This window comes from Capsicum annuum, chromosome 7 (genome assembly GCF_002878395.1).
Source record: "Capsicum annuum cultivar UCD-10X-F1 chromosome 7, UCD10Xv1.1, whole genome shotgun sequence".
NCBI classification, from domain to species: domain Eukaryota; kingdom Viridiplantae; phylum Streptophyta; class Magnoliopsida; order Solanales; family Solanaceae; genus Capsicum; species Capsicum annuum.
The window spans coordinates 99610609-99630144 of NC_061117.1; the positions used below are offsets into that span (position 1 = coordinate 99610609).

Sequence of the window (19536 nt, forward strand, 5' to 3'; positions counted from 1 at the left end):
TAATATGTTATTATGAGATGCTAAAAAAGAATAAGGAGTCAAAAAAAACATGAGCCCATTAAAGATGTAAAGTCGGCGGCCCAGTACATAAAAAACCCAGAAAGGGCCGAATTGTGATGCTTAATGGCTATTTACTAGGTTTTTAAATTTAGGTGCTAGTTTTGTGGAATTATTTTAGTTTTAGGTGTTATTTTTGTCCTTTCCCCTTTTTTAATTGGTCTAATCTTTGGATTTGTATGTTCTTGCACTGTACATTCTAGAGGAACTAACTCGGTTCATGATAAATTTACCTGCAACTAACAAACGTCTTTAACGGAGGAAACAAGTCATAAAGAACACATTTCTTTGTGGTTACCTTAAAATTTGGTCATGAAACTCAGGCTGTTGTATAAGGTCTTTAAATAGTTTTACCCACTTTGTCAAAAGATTAACATCAAGAAAATTAAAAAGTTCTACCAGAAACGGCACACATTAGGACAGAATGAAAGTTAGCTTGAAGAGCCATTGGGTAGTGAAGCCAGCAGAGCCAACGTGGAATGGCACTGTCTCCTTATCAGAATTTGATCAAACATTTGCTGTAACTCACGTACCAACCATCTATTACTACAAATTTTGCCAGGATTTTGTTACACGTGACATCATCAAGACCCTCAAGACCTCATTGAGCAAAGCACTAGTACACTTCTATCCACTGGCTGGCCGTTTGCGATGGATCAGTGGGTCCCGGCTCGAGCTTGAGTGTGATGCCTCAGGAGTTGTTCTCACGGAAGCTGAAACCGCAGCCAGGCTAGATGATCTCAGTGATTTCTTGCTATCACCTGATCATAATGGCTTATTTCCCCGTGTAGATTACACTATACCAATTGATGAACTCCCTTTGTTGTTTGTGCAGCTCACTAAGTTCCAGTGTGGCGGCATTGCTCTCAGTTTTGCAGTTTCACACGCTGTTGTTGATGGCCAAAGTGCTCTCTATTTCTTCTCTGAATGGGCTAGGCTTTCTCGCGGAGAGCCATTGATGTTTGCTCCTTGTCATGATCGAAAAGTTCTCCATGCGGGGGAACCTGCAACTGCATCTCCAACTTTCGAGCATTTACAGTTTAATCCTCCTCCACTTTTGATTGGCAAGTCCAACACTGAAAACGAGAATAAAAACGAAACGAAAGGCTCCATGCTAAAACTTACTAAAATTCAAGTAGAAATGTTGAGAGAAAAAGTGAACCAAGGAAGAAACTTAGAGGACAGTAAACAGCGTAGTTACACACGCTACGAAGTTGTGACTGCACATATATGGAGATGTACATGCAAGGCAAGAGGCCATAAATTTGAGCAGCCTACTAATTTATGCATTTGTGTTGACATACGCAAAAGAATGCAACCACCTTTGCCTAAATCCTACTTTGGCAATGCCATTGTTGATGTTGTTGCCACCGGGCTCTCGGGCGACATAGCCTCGAGCCCATTGGAGTATGTTGCTAGAAGGGTTAGGGAAGCCATTCAAATGGTGACAAGTGATTATGCAAACTCAACGATTAATTTCATGAAAAAACAGGAGGATTTGTCAAAATATCAAGATATTCATGCATTTAAAAACAAGGAGGGTGCTTTCTACGGAAACCCTAATCTTGGAGTGATAAGTTGGATAAATTTGCCACTATTGGGGTTGGATTTTGGGTGGGGCAAAGAGATCCACATGAACCCAGGAATTCATGAATTTGATGGTGACTGTGTAATACTCCCAGCGAATGAAGGGGATGGATCTTTGACTGTTGCAATTGTTCTTCAAGATGCTCATGTGGATGCTTTCAAGCAATTCTTCTATGAAGACATCTAATATTGAAATAAATAAATAAAGCAACATGAGAAGAAGGAAACAAATTAAGAACTTGTAACTTTGCTTGTACTAGCACTATTACCCGTATATAGCCAAGTACAATAAGATCTCTAATTTTCTCCATAATTAGAGTAACAAAACACCTTGCAATAAACCTTCTAAATTTTAAATGTTACTGTAGAACTTTTTTATTTAGAGTTTGGTTTGGCCCTTTTTTTTTTTTTTCAGTTGTCTTTATTTAATTTAATCATTGAACTAGAATACTACCATGTAAAACTGTAATCAATTTAAAAAACTTTGCTTATTCTATATGTATTGATGGAAACATGCCAAGGGCGAAGTGTAGTAACCTGAACTTTCAGTAACAAGTAGCACAGGTGAATTTTATTGAAACGAAAGCAAAGATGAACGATACTAACTGATATAGTTACTACTGCTAGAAGAAGAGGGTAAAGATGAGAAAGGTTATAGAGAGAAAGAGAGGCGAGGACATGAGGATGTACTGCAACATAATACGATGATGCCCTACTTCTATCCTAGATACTGCATAATATACACGTGCCTCATCCCGATTTCCATATATAATCCTTCAAAAGCCTATTGACATGTTTCTGCCTATTACTCCTACGTGGCTGCTTCTCAGGCCCAATTTCTTCAGTTTGAATGGCTAGCCCATTTACTTCATTGTCTAATATTGGTTCACTGATTGGGTTTATAACACGAAGACTGTTCGACTAAATATGTGGCAAGTGAAGAAGGGGAAGAGACGCGTTGAATAAGTGATAAGTCAAATATTTTCTTCTTTTAGAGTCTCCATGGGATGTTACAACACTTATAACCGGGCACGCGCTGCCGTCTCCTGGTAAGCAAGCACCAAGACGATTACAAAACTGCTTATTTGAGAAACACTTTTATAAAATACCTTTTTAGAAAAGTGTTTAAAAAAAGCAGTTTGTGTTTGGTAAGTTTTATTGAAAAGTGTTTTTGATAATCAAATTGTGTTTGACTAATATTTTTCAAGAAGTGCTTTTCGAGATAAATGATCAAAAAGGACATCTATTAATAGACTTTGAATACTAAAATCAATTTATAGAGAAAATTTATTTTAAATATCTATTATAATATTTTTAATTAAATTTTTTTATTTAATTAAAAATTACATACTCTAAAATTTTCAATCAATTTTTATATACATAAATACATTAAACAAATTAAATGGTGATATATTACTTATATAATTTAAATATTACTTAAGATATCAAACAAAAATAAATACAAAAGTTATTTCATAAATTAAATCACTACATATGACAAAATTAACGACAAAAATAATTAGTCCTTCATACATCACAAAAATTTGCAACGATTTCATCCCTATTTTTACCACGCAATGTCTACAAAGTATGGAACATTTGTATTGTATTTCTGAAAGTATACGAAAAGGCTAGTTTGCTTCTTCGATCTCTGTATGATGTCTTCGTTATCATAATAGTTAAAGTCTTTATCAATAGTACAGTGTTGTCGTATAAAATTATGTATAGCCATAGTAGTTGTAACAAGATGAACTTGAGTGTCGAATTTACAAGATGACATTGAACTTAGGAGAGAAAATCTATTTTTTTAAACTCCAAATGTTCTTTCAATTGTACATCTCAAACTGGAGAGAAAGAAATTAAAAGTCTCATTTGAATTTTTGAAGTTAGAATTACGTCTGAAATCAGAGAGATGATAACGCTCCCCTTTATATGGTCCTAAAGAACCAATCATTGTCGATAACCTGAGTCCACTAAATAATATTTATTCTATCTGTTATTTATTATCTTTTTTTTTAAATATATTTTTACTGTGTCAAAATTTACTACGAATAAACAATCATCATACACATACATACATACACACACACACTCTATTATAACAAATATGTCACTTTTCATGAATTACTTATTTAAAATTAAATATTCGAGAAAATTTTACATATGTTGTCAAAATACAATCTTGTAACATGATTCATCTGTCAATTGTTATCATTAATAATAAGAAATAAAAAATTATATATTCTATAGTCATCATCATCAATAATATTTTTAAATTTATTTAAAGATAATGAGTGAAAATAAAATAACATATATAAATCATAAAGAATTATGATGTAAATATGAAATGTAAAATTTTAAAATTCAAACGTTAATCAAACTTGTAAGATATGCTAATTAATTAATAAGGAATATATATACATATATATATATGTATGTGTATGTGTGTGTGTGTATATGTGTGTGTGTGTGTGATAGGAATATTTTTGTCATAAAAAAATAATTTTCTGCTTCTACTTTTTTTGAAAAACAAAAATTTTCTGCTTCTTCCCAGAAGAAGAAAAACTGCTTCTACTTATTTTTAAAACCACTTTTTCAAGTTTACCAAACACCCTTCTTTTAATTTTTTTTTTAATTTTCTCAAAAAAAGTGCTTATTTTGAGAAATAAGCAATCCCAAACAGGCACTTATTTGAGAGTCTTTGGCGTTTGGTGAGAAGGCAACGTGTGTAACAGTAACACCGTGATATAAGGGATCGCAGTTAATCCCATTAAGAATTTACAATCTTCGCATCCATAATGGTTGAAACATGAGAGGGTAAGGGGAGTCGGTTAGTACGTACGCTCTATCCTGTATTAATCCTGTTGTGTCTCATTTTTCTCGCAAAAGAAGAGTCAGGACACATGACTCTTCTAATGGATTTAAAAGAGAACAAACATTATTTAACATTGAGAAAATGGTCTGTTTACCCCCCCCCCCCCCCCCCCCCCAATCTTTACCTTAAATTCCAACTACACACTCAACCTTTAAAGGTGACCTATTACCCCCATGAACTATTTTAAAGTGGAATTATTATCTCCCTGAACTATTTTAAAGTGGAATTATTAAACCCCCCAAAACTGACAACCAGTCATTACAAATATGGTGTGATGCACGCGTCGCCACGTCATTTTTTATTTTTTTACTCAAAAAAAATAATAATTTAACATTATTATTTTTCTTTCTTCTTCTTCTTCTTCTTTTTCTTCTTTTTCTTCTTTATTTCTTCTTCTCCAATTCTTCTTCTTCTTCAATGGCACCCAAGAACCCATCAATGACAATTATTATTTTTCTTTCTTCTTCTTCAATTTCTCTTCTTCATTTCTTCTTCTTAAATTCTTCAATGGCATCCAAGAACTCGAATTATGTGAGAATGTTGAATAAAAAAAGTCGAAGGCCATTGATTACGTGAAGTTGAATCAAATGTTGAATCAACGTGTTGAATCAAAATGTTGAATCGAATTACGTGAAATTCATCAAAAAAAAAGTCGATGAAATTTTGAATTTTTTGGCGCCGTCACTGTTCATCGGCATTTCACCATTGAAGCTGCACCATTGAAGGAATTGAGAAGAAGAATAGAAGAAGAAGAAGAAGAAGAAGAAGAAGAAGAAGAAGAAGAAGAAGAAGAAGAAGAAGAAGAAGAAGAAAAAGAAGAAGAAGAAGAAGAAGAAGAAGCCATTGAAGAAGAAGAATAGAAGAAGAAGCCAATATTTATTAAGAAAAAATAATAATTATTAAAAATAATGATGTGGCAATAAAAAATAATGATTTTAAAGCGAAAAAAAGTCAACTGACGAGCCTATGGGCACGTGTAGTCACGTCCAGTGACACGTTAACAACTGGGGGTAATAAATTTGATAAAAATAAGTTCAGGGGGGTAATAGGTCACATTAAAAGGTTGAGTGTGTAGTTGAGATTTCGACTAAAGGTTGGGGGCTAACAGACCATTTTCTCTTTAACATTTAAATCATGTTAGAAACCTTTAATAAACTAATTCCAATTAACTCTATTTAATTAACCTGTATCACCAAAGATCATGTAAGATAAAAATTACCTTGAGTCCCTCTTAAATTTAATATCATGAGTAATTAGATTATAGAACATGAACTTATTGATTAATTATTCTAAAATAACTAAGTAATTTAAATATATAAGTGTGGCAAAATAAATAAAGAGCTTTAACAACTAGCACATAAGAAAAGGTTCATATTAGTCTCCGACTTAATTATGTAAAGGAAAAGGTACAAATATACCCTTAAACTCTAATGAATGGTAAAGATATACCCTCCTTCATACTTTATGCATAAATATACCATTGCCATTAATGAAAAGGTACATATATACCCCTAAACTTTGATAAATGGTACAGATATACCATCCGTCATACTTTAGGTAGAAATATATCTTTCCCGTTAATGAAAATGTATATATATACCCTTCTTACTAACGACAGGACATGTGTCACAGTCTTGTTTATTTGCCCTTTTTAATTTAATTTATCCCCATCCTATCTGAAAATAATTCTAATTTAACCCACAAATCGATCCAAATAATAATTTGAACCCGACCTGATCTAATAGAACCTTCAAGACACATCTCTATTCACATATATTCATTCTCTCTTTCTCTTTATATTAGACCGGGTTGAGTTTGAGTTATTAGTTGGATCGAGTTATGGGTTAAATTAAAATTATTTTGGGTGGAATTGGGATAAATTAAATTAAAAAAGGGTCAAACAAACAGGATTATGACACATGTCCTACCGTTAGTGAGAAGGGTATATATGTACCTTTTTATTCATGCAAGGGTATAGTTGTATCTAAAGTATGATAGTGTAATAGCCCGATCGTTTCTTAAGCCTAAATCCATCTTTTGAGTGAATATGGATGACTTCCAAATTGATTGTTATTTATCTCATGTTTTATTTCTATAAATTCTACTTTCTATTATATGGAGAATCGGATAAGCTTTCCATCGACATAAGATTCAACCGAATCCGACACCCGGTGAGGAAGTTAGAGCCATTTTGTAATTTCTCGAGACTCTAACCAATAGTGCAACCATTAATCAAGCTCTTGAGAAATAAATTATAGTGATTTGGTTGTTTTCTAATCAAGTATGGTGTGTATTAAGGCCTTAAAGATGTCCTAAAGATTGGGCGAATCAAAATATTCCTTATCAATTGAATTCTTGGGAAGGATATTAGTATAGTCAATTTCAAATGAGAATATCTCTCATTATACTAGGAATTTTTGAGATAATGACCTATAAACAGATAGATAATTTAATTAGTTTTCTAACGATACTAATTTTTCCAAAATCCGATATCGGAGCAAAGAGTTATGCCCATTTTACTCCATCATGTCAAGATGGAAATCGGTGACGACGGTTCTGACGGACTGTCACGTTTCTGACGCCATTTTTGACAATGTCGTCATATTGTGATGATATTTCAGATGATGTCGTCAGCCCTGGGCATAAAATCAAGAATTGGACTCCTTTTTGTGATGACCATTCGTGACGGCCTATCACGGACCTGACGGCCTGCCACGGATGGCGTCAAGTATATTTTTTCAGCAACTCAAGGACATTTTTAAAAGGGTATTTTGGTCTTTTCCACTCATTTTTAGCCTCTATATATACTAGTAGTGGAGAAAACCTTCATTATCTCTCATTCTCTTCCAAGAAAAAGATCAAGAAACTAGGGTTTTCTTCTAAAATCCTAAATCAAATCTTCTCCAAGAAATTTAAGAATCTTCCAAAGATTTCACCAAGTTGTCCAAGAATCAAATTTTTCAAGTCAAAGGCATCAGGAAACTTAGCTCAAAAGTGTGAAGAAGAGTTCCCAATCAAGCTTGTTCATCTTAAATCCATAATCCAAGGTATGTGGGGTTTGAACAAGAACACTTCTTTCGTTCTTGTGCCCAAAGATTCAATTTCTACTATTGAAATCCATGATTTTGCAAAGTGGGTTTACACCCAAATTACTTTATTAATGATTTATGATAGTTGAGCTATTCAAGATTGATACACATGACTATTTCATCATTTTATTTCTTAAATTGAGAACTTATGCCATGAGTTGAATATTGTTATTATGAGTTGATGATTTCTGGATGATTTAAGATCAGAGTCATGATTTAAGATTTTCTACGAGAAGTTTGATTATTGAATATATATATTAATAGTTGAGCTTGAGAGTCAATAATGAGTTCTATGATGTTTTCTTGAAGTTTTTGATACATGACTATTTTACAATTTCCAAATTATGACTTGATATTTAATATTGTGAATTTCATGTTCTACCATGAGTTGGTATTTCAAGTGCTTTCAAGACATGTGTCAAGCTTTAAGCTTCCATATGAAAAATTAGATTATTGAGTATATTGATTCATAAGATTGAGTTGTTATAATGAGTCTTGATATTTCCTCAAAGTTATTGATGTTGCCATGACTAAATGAATTGATACATCTTGATGTTGAGAAAGATTGTTTGATTTTGAGTCAAATTAAGAATCCACAGTTGTATATGATTTATCGATGAGATATATTATTGTTTTGGTCTTCATGATAGACCCAGGAATTGATATTGATTAAGGTGGATTTCCTAACGCGTTCTGAGCTGAGTCTGGGACGAGTATTTAGCACCGACCGGGAAATTTGGTATTTCCCCGAAACTACATGCCACCGTAGGATTGATGTTGATAATTGTGGGCCAAAGTTCGAGTGTGGGATTGTGATTGTGAAATTGAGGTTTTACTCCCTGGCAAGAGTACGACGCTCCCGCCAATGTGGGGCTCTCTCCTTAGGAGGACAATACGTTGGACTCCATGCGGCTCATATGGTGTAGTTATGTTGGTTATAAGAAACTCCCAAGTCCATAATAGTCCAAGTTTTCATGAGTTATCGAGTCACTCTAAGTCATGATTTAAAGAGTTTGAGTTGAGTATAATGATTTATGAGATTTATAATGCGTGTACTATTATTGATGATTTATAATAATATATTTCAGTTAATTCAAGCGAAGAAAGTTGTTATCGTCAGCATGCATGATTTTCATAATCATTTATGATATTATTTATAACGTTGTATTGCATCCCCACATACTCAGTACATTCCTTAAAGTACTGACCCCCATATATTTCTATATTCTACAGTGTCTTATAATGTAGGTGCAAGTTGTAGCGCAGATACCGCATTCAGTCAGTCCGCTGCTCCCATTCAGCAGGTGACGAGTCCTTTTGATTCGAGGGCTTGAGTTGGTTATACAGTTCGAGAAGTATTGTATTTTTCTTAATTTAGTCGTATTGATCTTAGATAGTTGGTAGTCATGACCCGGCTATCTAAAGTCAGTACCAGTAGAGGCTTCATAGACAGTCAGTAGAAGTTGATGTATTCAGTTTCAGTTTTGTTTGGTAAAAGTAGAGTTGTAATCTTGTAAAGTTCGTGTTTATATAGATCAAGTTCAAAGAAGTTCTATATTTTCGCTGATTTTATATAGATTTAAGCATTTTATCTAGTTGTCTATGAATTAAGCTAGTAGGAGGGTTAGCTTGGGGTCACTTATGCCCCTAAGCACCGTGTGACATCTCGGATCCAAATTTTGGGGCGTTACAGATAGAGGGTATATTTGTACCATTCATCAAAGTTTAGGGGTATATATATACATTTTCATTGACAGCAAGAGTATATTCAGAAAAGGTACGAATATATCCCTGACATATCATAAATGGTACATATATGCCCCTCGTTATACTTTTGGTACATTTATACCCTTGCCGTTAATAATTTGGTGCGTATATACCCCTGCCTCTAACGGCGAGCCACATGTCAAAATCCTAATGGTTGAACTTTTTTTAAAAAAATTTATTAGTCTAAATAATTAAATTATCCTAAATCAGTTCCTACACCCGACCCAGACCCGACCCGATGCCATTTCTTTCATTTTTTCCAAGAACACACCACAATACCACACATTCATACACATAGTCACCGAAAACACATACACCATTACTGGTGCACATAAATACACAACACCCTTACACATATACAGACCGACCCATACACCATCACTATCATTGAATAGATAGCAATATAACACACAACACACACAGAGAAAAATGCACACGATACACACACACTTCACCGGAAAAACACATAACACTCACTGGAAAATGGATGCACACCCTCACAGCTTCACATGGAAACTCTACACACCCAATCAGAGAGATCAAGAGACGCGTAGAGAGTAGAAATAGAAAAGTTAAGGGAGATAAAGAGAAAAATAGAAATTTTTGAGAGAGAGAAGAGTCGAGGGTTGAACGAAGAACAATTTGAAGATACTTGTTAGATTTTTTTTCAGGGAAAGAGAGAGTGAGAAAGATTCTTATTATGATTCTCCTAAAAATTTCATGGACCGGGTTGGGTAAGAAATTTGATTAGGATAATTTAATTATTTAGGCTAATAATTTTTTTCTAAAAAAATTCAACCGATAGAATTTTGACATGTGGCAAGCCATTAGGGCCAGGGGTATATTCGCACTAAATTATTAACGGCAAGGGTATAAACATACCCAAAGTATAACGAGGGGCATATACATTCCATTTACCATAGTTCAGGGGTATATTCATACCTTTTTCGGAGTATATCTGTATCTAAAGTATGACGGAGGGTATATTTGTATCATTTATCAAAGTTCAGGGGTATAGTCGTAACTTTTTTGATTATGTAATGTAGTAGACTAAAGTTGTAGCTTAGGTTTCTAAAATATTTATTTCCTAATTATACATGCGAAAATATTCAGAAGACACTGGAAAACAATTTGACTAGTAGCATGGAATTTCAGTTTCATATGCACTGATGGGTTAAAAAATAAGGAAAGATGTAATAATATACAACAGACCAATAAGTTGAAATAATTGTCAACTTAGGACCCAATGCCGAGACCTGACCCCAGCTCCCGACCCACAAACAAATCCTTACACCCGATCTGAGATTCAACCCCAACTCCAAACTCCCGATCAAGACCCAATACTAACACCTGACGCCAAATAAAAAATCATCTCCAACTCAAGTCTCGACCCTGATACTCAACCTTGACTCTTGACTTTAACCTAGATTCATTTCATAAGACCTAACCCCGATACTAAATCCGAGACCTGACACTGACAACTGACTCAAGATTTGAATTTGACTTTTAACTTATGACCCCATGTAGATACTCAACCTTAGACCCCACCCTAACTCCTAACTGTAATACCCCGATCATTTCTTAAGCCTAAATCTATCTTTTGAGTGGATAGGGGTGGATTTTAAAGTGATTGTTGTCTATATAGTGTTGTATTTCTCTAATTTCTACTTTTTTTTTGTGTAGAACATTGAATAAGCTTTCCATCAATACCAATTTCATTGAAATCCGATATCGAACGAGGAAGTTATGACCGTTTTAATAAGCGATGTTGAAATTACCCAAGCCTGATGGTAGACCTGAAAGACCACAAAGTCCTTGGTGGACCATCAATTGTCCCATCAAGCCAAGGTAGTAACCACTTTTACTGTCCATCGTGCGACGGCCAAAATGGTGGGCCGCCAAAAATTTAACGGACCGTCAAGAGGACCATCAAGTAGAGGCAGAATATCCCATTTCTGGCCCCCGAGTGACGGACGATCTGGTGGACCGTCAATTTCCTGATGGATTGTCACTTCGACCATCACGTCGAGGTAGAATATCCTAGTTTTGGCACTCGAGTGACGGACGATCTGGTGGACCGTTAGTTTCTCTGACGGACCGTCAGTTCGACTATTACAGACCCCGATCAATAATTTTCAACTCTTTTTAAAAGGGCATTTTGGTCTTTTCTTCCCATTTTGGTCTTGTATATATATTCAAGTAGAGAAGAGAAGTTCATTTTTCTCCTTTCTCTTCCATAACCCTCTAGAAACTAGGGTTTCTTCCAAAATCCTAAATCAAATCTTCTCCAAGAAATTCAAGAAATTTCCAAAGATTTCACCAAGTTGTTCAAGAATTAAGTTCTCCAAGTCAAAGGCATCAAGAAACTTTGCTCAAAAGTGTAAATAAGAGTTTCCAATCAAGCTTGTTCATCTTAAAAATCATAATCCAAGGTATGTGGGGCTTGAAGAAGAATATCCTTTCATTCTTATGCCCAAAGAATTGATCTTTACTATTGGAATTTTATGATTTTGTAAGTGGGTTTATACCCAAATTATTTTATCATTAATTTATGAGAATTGAGCTATTCAAGGTTGATATAAATAACTATTTCATTACTCTATTTCTTAAATTGAGATTTATGCCATGAGATGTATATTGTTACTATGAAATGATGATTTCTAAGTGATTTAAGATAAGTGCCATGAGTTGATATTTCAAGTGGTTTTAAGATATGTGTTAAGCTTTAAGCCTCCTTATGATAAATTGGATTATTGAGTTGTTACAATTAGTATTGATATTTTTTCAAAGTTATTGATGTTGCTATGATTTAATGAATTGATACATTTTGATATTGAGAAAGACTGGTTTGATTTGAGTCGAGTTAGGGATCCACAAATTGATTATGATTTGATAAATGAGAAAGAGATTTGATTTGGTCTTTATGATAGACCCTTGTGATGTTTGTGGTGGATTTCCTAACGTGTTATGAGCTTTTATCTGGAAGTAGTATTTAGCACCGAGCGGGAAATATGGTATTTCCTTAGAACTACGTGCCACCGTAGGATTGAGATTTGAGGGCCAAAGAGCTGAGTTTGTGATCACAGAGATGAGTTTGAGGTTATACTCCCTAGAAAGAGTATAACGCTCCCACCAATGTGGGGTTTTCTCCTTGGGAGGGCATAATGTTGGACTCCATGCAGCTCACATGGTTTATATCGGTTATAATAAACTCCCAAGTTCATAATAGTCTAAGTTTCTTGAGTTACCAAGTCACTCTAATTCATGAGTAAAATAGTTTGAGTCGAGTCCAATGACTTATGAGATTTATGAAGCATGTGTTATTATTGATGATTTATGGAAATTATATTTCAGGAAATTCAAGCGAAGAGAGTCATTATTATCAGCATGCATGATTTTTATTTTGCATTTATGCTATTATTTAAAAATGTTGCATACACCCCCACATACTCAGTACATTCCTGAGTACTGATTTCTATACTCTTCTGTGTTCTATATTTCCTCGTGATGTAGGTTCAGGTGCTCAGTCTCAGCAGTGACAGTGATCTTTGATTATCTTCATCTACATTTCTACAGTTGGTGAGTCTTCATGGTTCGAGGACCTATGTCTCTGAATTTGTCTTATTAATAGATGGTTGTTTCCTTTCAGACCAGTACAAGTCAGTTGGGGGATCTGTCCCAATGGCTTCTCAGTCTTATATAGTAGAGGCTTTCTCAGACTAGAGTACCAGTATGTGCAGAGCTTCAGTATTTTGACTATACTGGACAATAGCTTTTCATATTCCAATGTGTTCATGGCATGATTATTCTTTCTTACTCTAGCTTAATTTTTCTCGTAGTGAGTTTTGAACGTGATGACAGGCAGAAGAGGGTTAGCTTGAGGCCACGTGTTGTCTTAAGCACTATTTGACATCTCGGGATAGGTTCTCGGGTTGTTACAAGCTTGGTATCAGAGCCTAAGGTTCAAAGAGTCCTAGGGAGTCTGACAAGCCACGTTACGTAGAGTCTTGATCATCGGTGTGTAGCGCACCACATCTATGAGCAAGAGGCTATAGAACATTTTAGGAAAAGCTATTTCTTTCTTTCAAAAGTCTATCGTGCCTATGACTATTTCTCTCTGCTATTAATTTGTGCTATTTTATGATAGAAAATGCCTCCTCGTAGAGCTCACAGAAATAATGAATAGTCTCAACCCATTGATCCTTTATATGAGACAATATCCTATGCAAAATTCTAGGCAGCTTTTCAGGCGCTAGCCCAGGCGGTTACTGCCAATGCTCAGACTCATGCACAGGTTATAGTTCCATCTCTTCAAGAAGGTAATTCAGTGGCAGCTTGGGTTCATGACTTTATGTGGATGAATCCGCCAGAGTTTTATGGGTCAGAGATAGGTAAAAAAGATCACCCAAATTATGCATGTAACGGAGGAAGAGAGTGAGAAGATATCTTCCTATCACTTAAAAGATATTGCTTATGATTGGGTGGAGATATGGAGGAAGAGTAGAGGGAAGATGCCGCTCCCATGATTTGGAAGTTGTTCCAGGACATGTTCTTAGATAGATTCTTTCCCCCGGAGCCGAGGGAAGTGAAATTAGAAAAATTTATGAACTTGAGATAGGGCCCTATGACAGTTAAGGAGTATTGTCATAAGTTCAACTAGTTATCTAAGTATGCTCCCGGTATGATGGGTGATTCTAGAACTAGTATGAGTAAGTTTTTGGCTGGTGTATCTAGTTATGTTGTGAAAGAGTGTAGGTCCGCTATACTTAATACGGACATGGACCTTTCTAGACTAATGATACATGCTTAGTAGATTGAAGCGGACAAGGTGAAAGAGAGAGAAAGAGTTGGGGTAAATAAGAGAGTTAGATCAGAGCAGTAGGGGTATAGTCAGACTAGTTTTTCTGGAGAAAATCGCCCTCAGTCCCAGAACCGTTTGCTTGTGCCAGCGCCTTCATCAGCCAGTGCTCCCGTAATCAGAATTAGGCAAGAGCAGGGTAATAGACCTATTATGTCCAGGTCCCAGGATAGTGTGAGTAATAAACCTCATTCCCCTCATGTTCGAAGTGTGGTAGGGACCATTCTGGTGAGTTCTTAGTTGATCGGAGAGATTGTTTTAGTTAAGGTAAGTTGGGCCATAGATTCAGAGATTGCCCATACATTAGTCAGTGGAGTCGTGATGTTCGTCCCCAGAGTCAGGCTATTAGTGCTCTATCCCCTTTAGTTCATCCTACTCCTTCTCAGGGTGCCTCATCTAGTGCTATAGGTAGTCAACGCCAGAATCACTTTTATGCTATACCACCCCTCGAGGAGCAGGAGGATTCACCAGATGTTGTTACTGGTACACTTCGTGTATTTTATTTCGATGTGTATATATTGATGGACCCTAGGTCAAGTCTTTCTTATGTGACTCCGTTGGTGGCTGTGAATTTTGAAATCAGTGCTGAAAAGATTCCTGAGCCTTTCCTAATTTCTACGCCAATGGGTGAATCTTTTGTTGCTAAGCAAGTGTATAAGAAGTATCCTATCACTGTCCTTAACAGAATCATGCTTCCAGATTTGATTGAGCTAATTATGGTTGATTTTGACATTATTCTAGGTATGGATTGGCTTTACTCTTGCTATGCATCTATAGGCTGTCGTACCTGTGTAGTCAAGTTTTAGTTTCCCAACGAGCTAGTTTTTGAGTGATCCAGAAATTCTGTAGCTCCCAAGAGTCATTTTATATCCTACCTAAAAGCCAGGAAATTGATATCCAAGGGTTGTGTCTATCATTTGGTTTGAGTTAAAGACACTAAGTCTGAGACTCTGATTATTCAGTCTATTAGCATTGTCAATAAATTTCTTGATGTTTTCTCAGAAGATCTCCTAGGGGTACCTCTCGATAGAGAGATAGAATTTGGGATTGATCTTCTTCTCGATATGCAGCCTATTTCTATTTCTCCGTATCGTATGGCCCCTATAGAACTTAAGAAGTTGAAAAAGCAACTCAAGTATCTTCTTGATAAGGGTTTCATAAGGCCCAGTGTATCTCCTTGGGGAGCACCCATTCTATTCGTGCAAAAGAAAGATGGTTCATTGCATATGTGCATTGACTATCATCACCTTAACAAGGTCATAATCAAGAACAAGTACCCTCTTCCTAGAATTGATGACCTATTTGATCAGCTGCAAGGTGGTAGTTATTTCTCGAAAATAGATTTGAGATATGACTATCACCAACTTAAAGTCAGAGAGTGTGATATTCCAAAGACAGCTTTCCGCACCCGTTATGGTTATTTTGAATTCCTGGTCATGTCCTTCGAGCTAACAAATGCCCTATCAGCTTTTATGGAACTTATGAATCAGGTGTTCAGACAGTACCTAGATATGTTTGTTATTGTATACATAGATGACATTCTTGTGTACTCCTGAAATGAGACCAACCATGTAGATCATCTTTGAATTGTCTTGCATACCCTTAGAGATCATCAGTTATTCGCTAAATTTAGCAAGTGTGAATTTTGGCTAAGGCCAGTTACCTTCCTGGGTCATATTGTTTCTTTGGAAGGTATTCGAGTTGATCCTCAAAAGGTAGAAGCTGTGAAAAATTGGCCTAGACCTATCTCTCCGTCTGATATTAGGAGTTTCTTAGGTCTAGCCGGTTAGTACCATCGTTTTGTGGAAGGTTTCTCTTCCATTGTTGCTCCTTTGACCCGGTTAACCCAAAAGAAAGTTAAATTCCTGTGGTCAGATTCCTGCGAGAAGAGTTTTTAGGAGTTGAAGACTCGACTCACTTAAACCCCTGTGATGACCCTGCCTAATGGTGTAGATGATTTTGTGGTGTATTGTGATGCTTCGAGAGTTGGTTTTGGGTGTGTGTTGATGCAGAAGGGTAAGGTTATAGCCTATGCCTCCCGACAATGTAAACCTCATGACAAGAATTATCCGACCTATGATCTCGAATTAGCTGTATTGGTTTTTGCCTTGAAAATATGGAGACACTACTTGTATGGTGTTCATGTTGATGTCTTTATGGATCACAAGAGTTTGCAGTACGTGTTTACTTAGAGAGAGTTGAACCTTCGAGAAAGGCGATGGTTAGAATTGCTGAAGGACTACGATATGAGTATGTTGTATCACCCGGGCGAGGCCAATGTAGTGGCGGATGCCCTTAGCAGATCGTCCATGGGCAGTGTAGCGCATATAGAAGAAGATAAGAAGGAGTTGTCCCGCGAAGTGCATCGTTTGGCTAGGTTAGGTGTTAGATTTCTTGATTTAGCTAAGGGTAATGTTTGGGTTTAGAGTAGTTCTGAATCTTCTTTATTCTTGGAATTAAAGGAGAAGCAAGATATGGATTCATGTTTGGTCAAATTAAAAGAGTCAGTTAAAGACCAAAAGGTGGAGGTTTTCTCCCAAGGGGGAGATGGTGTATTGAGATTTTAGAATAGATTGTGTGTGCTTGATGTTGATGATTTGAGGGAGAGAATTATGGATAAATCGTATGGCGTGCGGTACTCTATTCATCTCGATGCTACCAAGATGTACCGCGATTTGCGTGAAATTTATTGTGGAATGGTATGAAAAAGGATATAGCAAAGTTTGTAGAGAAGTATTCAACTTGCCAACAAGTTAAGATAGAGCACCAAAGACCCGGTGGGATGATGCAAGAATTTAGCATTCCTATATGGAAGTGAAAAGAGGTGAACATGGATTTCGTGACCGGTTTACCTCTTTCTCGTCGTTATCATGATTCTATATGGGTCATTGTAGACAGGTTGACTAAGTCAGCATATTTTCTGCCAGTACATACATCTTTCACCGTTAAGGACTATACTAAGCTATACTTTTGAGAGTTAGTCAGGTTGCAAAAAGTTCCGGTCGAGATCTTAGATTATCAAGTCCGTAGACTAAGGAGCAAAGAAGTTCCCTTGGTTAAAATTCTGTGGCGAAATCAATCAGTAGAGCGTGCTACTTAGGAAGCAGAAGCAGATATGTGAGCTAGTTACCCTCATCTCTTTTCCACGAGTTCAAATCAAGCCAAAGGTACTATTCTTCCTCAATTCAATTGTGCATTTAGCTATATGGTTATTCTCTCTATGATTCGTTCATTTTGTGCAGTACTCAAAAGTTTAGAGTAAAGTAAGCCCTTCGAGTTGGTCGTTCCAGCTGTGTGTCCTCATTTTTCTCTTTGGTCTTGAGCCTAACTAGCAACATTCAAGGACGAATGTTTCCAAGGGGAAGATATTGTAATACCCCGATTGTTCCTTAAGCCTAAATATGTCTTTTGAGTGGATAGGGGTGGCTTCAAATTGATTAATGTCTATATTGTGTTGTATTTCACTAATTTCTACTTTTTGTTATGTAGAGTATTGAATAATCTTTCCATTGATACTAATTTCATCAAAATTCGATATCAGACAAGGAAGTTATGGCAGTTTTACCAAGCGATGTTGGAATTGCCCAGGCCTGATGGTAGATCTGAAGGACCGCCAAGTCCTTGGTGGACCATCAATTGTCCTATCAAGCCAAGGTAGTAACCCCTTTTGTTGGCCATCGTGCGACGGCCAAAATGGTGGGCCGCCAAAAATTTGACGGACCGTCAAGTTGAGGCAGAATGTCCCATTTTTGATCCCCGAGTGACGGACGATCTGGTGGACAATCAGTTTCCTGACGGATCGTTACTTCGACCGTCATGTCGAGGTAGAATGTCCTAGTTTTGGCACTCAAGTGACGGATGATCTGGTAGACTGTCAGTTCCTTTGACGGACTGTAAGTTCGACCGACACAGTCCCTGATCTGCAATTTTCAACTTTTTTTAAAAGCGCATTTTGGTATTTTCCACCCATTTTGGTCTTGTATATATATCCAAGTAGAGAAGAGAAGTTCATTTTTCTCCTTTCTCTTCCATAACCTTCTAGAAACTAGGGTTTCTTCCAAAATCCTAAATCAAATCTTCTCCAAGAAATTCAAGAATTTTCCAAAGATTTCACCAAGTTGTTCAAGAATTAAGTTCTCCAAGTCAAAGACATCAAGAAACTTAGCTCAAAAGTGTAAAGAAGAGTTTCCAATCAAGCTTGTTAATCTTAAAAATCATAATCCAAGGTATGTAGGGCATGAACAAGAATATCCTTTCATTCTTGTGCCCAAAGAATTGATCTTTACTATTGGAATTTTATGATTTTGCAAGTGGGTTTATACCCAAATTATTTTATCATTGATTTAAGAGAATTGAGCTATTCAAGGTTGATATACATAACTATTTCATTGCTCTATTTCTTAAATTGAGAATTTATGCCATGAGATGTATATTGTTACTATGGAATGATGATTTCTAAGTGATTTAAGATAAGTCTTATGAGTTGATATTTCAAGTGCTTTTAAGATGTGTGTCAAGCGTTAAGCCTCCTTATGATAATTGGATTATTGAGTTGTTACAATGAGTGTTGATATTTCATCAAAGTTATTGATGTTACCATGATTTAATGAATTGATACATTTTGATATTGAGAAAGACTGGTTTGATTTGAGTCGAGTTAGGAATCCACAAATTGATTATGATTTGATAAATTAGAAAGAGATTTGATTTGGTCTTCATCATAAACCCTTGTGATGTTTGTGGTGGATTTCCTAATGCGTTCTGAGCTTGTGTCTGGAAGTAGTATTTAGCACCGAGGAAGAAATGTGGTATTTACCCAGAACTACATGCCACCGTAGGATTAAGATTTGAGGGCCATAGAGCTGAGTTTGTGATCACAGAGATGAGTTTGAGGTTATACTCCCTGGAAAGAGTTTAACGCTCCCGCAAATGTAGGGTTCTCTCCTTAGAAGGGCAAAACGTTGGACTCCATACGGCTCACATAGTTTATGTCGATTATTAAAAACTCCCAAGTCCATAATAGTCTAAATTTCTTGAGTTACCGAGTCACTCTAAGTCATGAGTCGAGTCCAATGATTTATGAGATTTATGAAGCATGTGTTATTATTGATGATTTATGGAAATTATGTTTTAGGAAATTTAAGCGAAGAGAGTCATTATTGTCAGCATGCATGATTTTTATTTTACATTTATGATATTATTTAAAAATGTTGTATACACCCCCACATACTCAGTACATTCCCAAGTACTGATTTCCATACTCTTCTGTGTTCCATATTTCCTCGTGATGTGGGTTCAGGTGC

At 36.0% G+C, this 19536-nt stretch overlaps 1 protein-coding gene across 1 annotated transcript; it reads left to right on the forward strand.

Annotated features, from left to right (window-relative positions):
* Positions 1–419: 419 nt before the first annotated feature.
* Positions 420–2026, forward strand: LOC107853210 (spermidine hydroxycinnamoyl transferase). Its single transcript, XM_016698212.2, has one exon. It carries the CDS (start codon positions 482–484, stop codon positions 1829–1831), a length of 1350 nt encoding a protein of 449 aa, XP_016553698.1. The 5' UTR covers positions 420–481; the 3' UTR covers positions 1832–2026.
* Positions 2027–19536: the final 17510 nt, after the last annotated feature.